Source organism: Phragmites australis, chromosome 6 (assembly GCF_958298935.1).
Source record: "Phragmites australis chromosome 6, lpPhrAust1.1, whole genome shotgun sequence".
NCBI classification, from domain to species: domain Eukaryota; kingdom Viridiplantae; phylum Streptophyta; class Magnoliopsida; order Poales; family Poaceae; genus Phragmites; species Phragmites australis.
Genome location: NC_084926.1, coordinates 32277993 through 32281186, shown reverse-complemented (window position 1 = coordinate 32281186; position 3194 = coordinate 32277993). Strand labels below are relative to the sequence as shown.

General features: G+C 45.6%; 1 protein-coding gene across 1 annotated transcript; it reads left to right on the top strand.

Moving 5' to 3' along the window:
* Positions 1 to 271: 271 nt before the first annotated feature.
* LOC133923132 (uncharacterized) lies at positions 272 to 2239 on the top strand. Its single transcript, XM_062368576.1, has 2 exons — positions 272 to 321; positions 1723 to 2239. Exons 1-2 carry the CDS (start codon positions 272 to 274, stop codon positions 2237 to 2239), a joined length of 567 nt encoding a protein of 188 aa, XP_062224560.1.
* The last annotated feature ends 955 nt before the right edge of the window (positions 2240 to 3194 follow it).

Genomic DNA, 3194 nt, shown 5'->3' with positions numbered 1-3194 from the left:
AGGATTGGGTTGTGATGTTTACTTTATGCTTATAAATATAATGTCTATGAAAAATTGGGATTTTTCCTGTCCAGGAACGTGGCAGTTATGAGGGAAAATCCGCGGCATACCATGTATCAAGCATAGCGATACATACTTAGTTCCTCTGCTGTGCTGGAGGGACCAATCTAGGGCACGCCTTGCATCTGCATCCATCACCAATGGAATCGCCGCCCGGCCAGAAAAACCTAGCGATGCATTGCTTCCTGCATTCCTGGGGATCATACGGCTGATGCACCCTGATAATTGTGCAATGACATTCGGGATCGTCGATGCTGCATGGTACTGATGCCTGCGCTATTGCACGTGCAATCCTCCAAGTGAAGAGGAAAAAAAGCAGGATTAAATAAGTATCAATGTTTTTAGGCAACACTGTTAACATTTAGATAGAGAAGTACCCGATAATAGGACCAGGAGGAGCAAGGCTGGTCAGTAGCAGCATTTGGCTAGAAATGCAAAAGGTAATATGGTGACCGTGGACCTCATCTTAGCTTAGTTGTTACAAATGCAAAAAAATAATATGGTGATGATGGACAGAAATGCTGCTCAAGTATTCTGATTTGTGAAGGGAACGAAATGGCAAAGGTTTTATAGGAAATGCAATTCATCTAATTTTGGAACCACAAATTAATAGCACTTATAGCGTACTTAATCTACATATATGATATTTGGACGTATTCTATGGTTGTGAAGATATGCATGTCAGTTTACAGTTCATATATAAGTGCTACGTACTCCTAGAAAATTGTAGCAAATTATCGGCATGTAAGAAGGTATGCATGAATTGATATAACATTCTTTGCTAGAACTTCTCTTCTATTTTATTTTTTCGATTCATCATCAAATCCGAGCCAGCGCAAGTTCTTTGGTTACGTTTGGGTTCACCCGGATGGGAGGTCCTATGAAACACCTATGAAACACATCCCATCAAATAAATCGTAACCACAGACTATCAAAAGTTGTATATGTATTATGTATACGACTCCATATAGTCATCGGTATATGTGTCTTTACTAGGTGCGCGCCTGACTTTGCTTAACTAGGTAACTTCGTTTCACTGTGTGCACTCCTACATAATCAACGAAGCTTGCACTTGGTCTAAAAAATCAGGAAAGACCAATCTGTGCACATATGGACAAACTCGTCTAAAGCCATAGGATCCGAACTGGGCAGGCTGGAAGACCGTTGTAAAATCTCATAGAAGCTTCTCTTTGTGCTCACGAGCTTATGTGAAGGTATACCCTTCACAGGCTAGCTAGTTAGTTTGAAAAATATTGTCAGAAGTGTATATATATGCCTTGGAAGAGTTGGATGCTCATTGCCTTGTATAACTGCGATACTAAAAGATTTAAACCTTAAATGTTGGATTCTAAGTTCGTCAACCCGTGCTCCCGCGTGGGAAACAATGTTCCAGTTACAGCAGCGCACCTTACCTGCAATAGTGGACACATAAAATAATTTGAGCTCTAATCAAGCAGAAATAGAGGACACATAAAACACTCATTATATAGTCGTGGAATCTACGATCTTGATGTATTAATACCAGAGAAAAAAAGTGAAACAAAGATCGGATTGGGACTGGCTTTTACTGCAACGCGCGGGACCCCTTCCCGTGTCCAACTCCGACCTGTATGCGGACTCCGTCTCCGTCGCGGCTTCACTTCCCCTCCCGTGTACGTGTAGGTCACGCGCCGCAGCGGCACCATCTAGCCACCGCGCCCAACCTTCACAAAACACGACGCTCCAGCACCGGTACCCAAACAAGTGGTCCACCATCGCCTGCTTCCTCCCGGGCCGCACCGACATTGACACCATGAACCGCTGGAACTCCGTCCTCTGCAAGCAGCAGACGCAAGAACCGGCGGCTGCCACCCGCCTCGGGGACTCGACGCTCCCGCTGTTTCCTCTCGCGCCCGGGGATGTCAGGACGAGCGGCAGAGACAGCCCGGTGCTCGACTACTACCCGCCCACGGAGACCAGCGACCCGGGGGATGACCAGAGCGGATCGTGCCTCGTGCTGTTCCCGCTGGCGCCCGGGGATCTCATCAGGGGCAACGATGCGAGCGACGCCGGGGCGATGGATGTGGATTATGGCGTTGGAGACCCGCTCACCGAGCTGAGGCTCTGGCCGTCCACGACCACGAGGACCACGAAGATGGCGGAGTTCAAAGCGATGGTGCAAGCTGTTCGGGGGCCCTAGATTCTGTAGGCTCGCCTTAATTTTTGTTGTTCTAATTTGTTGCACGTTCTTGATTTTGATTTCAAACGAATTTCCTTGGCCAACGGAACTTATCGAGGGATGACAGTGGGTAGTAATCTGGCTAGAAAGCAAGAAAAGTTTGGAACTTCTTGTAATTTTATTGAATTTTAGTTATAAGATACATTATGGTAATTGTAACCTAGAAAGTTTTAAAAATATGTTCTGTCCAAATTGTTGAGTTGCAGGCATTTGAGATTGAAAAGCAGAGAGGTCATCGGAGCAAGGCTTCGCCTGTTTGTATTGAACTCGATCACATGTTCAAAGCGATGGTGCAAGCTGTTCGGGGCCCTAGATTCTTTAGGCTTGCCTTAATTTTTGTTGTTCTAATTTGTTGCACGTTCTTGATTTTATTGAATTTTAGTTCTCTTGAAAGGTACTGTTTACTCGTCGAGGGCATGTCTTGTCTGTGCCAAACTCTGAAGCTTGCGTTGGTAATTAAAATTGCTCGCTGCGGTTCTACTTATTGTTGTTCTCCTGATCCACTTCGTGGCCCAGCAGTAACTGATCGAACTCTCCCATCCCTCATCCATCCAAGTCACCAGTACTATCTAAGACAATTAGCGAAGGCCAGACCAGGATATCCTGAAGATAAATTCCGATGTTGCATATAATCCCTAGCACTAACTCTGTAGGATGGGGCTACCGTTATCAGAGACCACGATGCAGAGGTCGTGAGGGCTGCTGCAGGAAATCTTCCCTATCTTCTTGATGCCTTCCAAGCGGAGATCATTGCATGTTTGGCACTTGGCAGGAATCAAAGTTGCAATAGAAAGAGGTATGGTGCATGTAATGGCCGAAACAGATTCCTTAGGCTTCCTTTGGATGTATGGGAGGGAAAACCAGGGAACTAAACCTCTATGAAGATTTTTTATTTGGGACACATGGATCCCCCTCC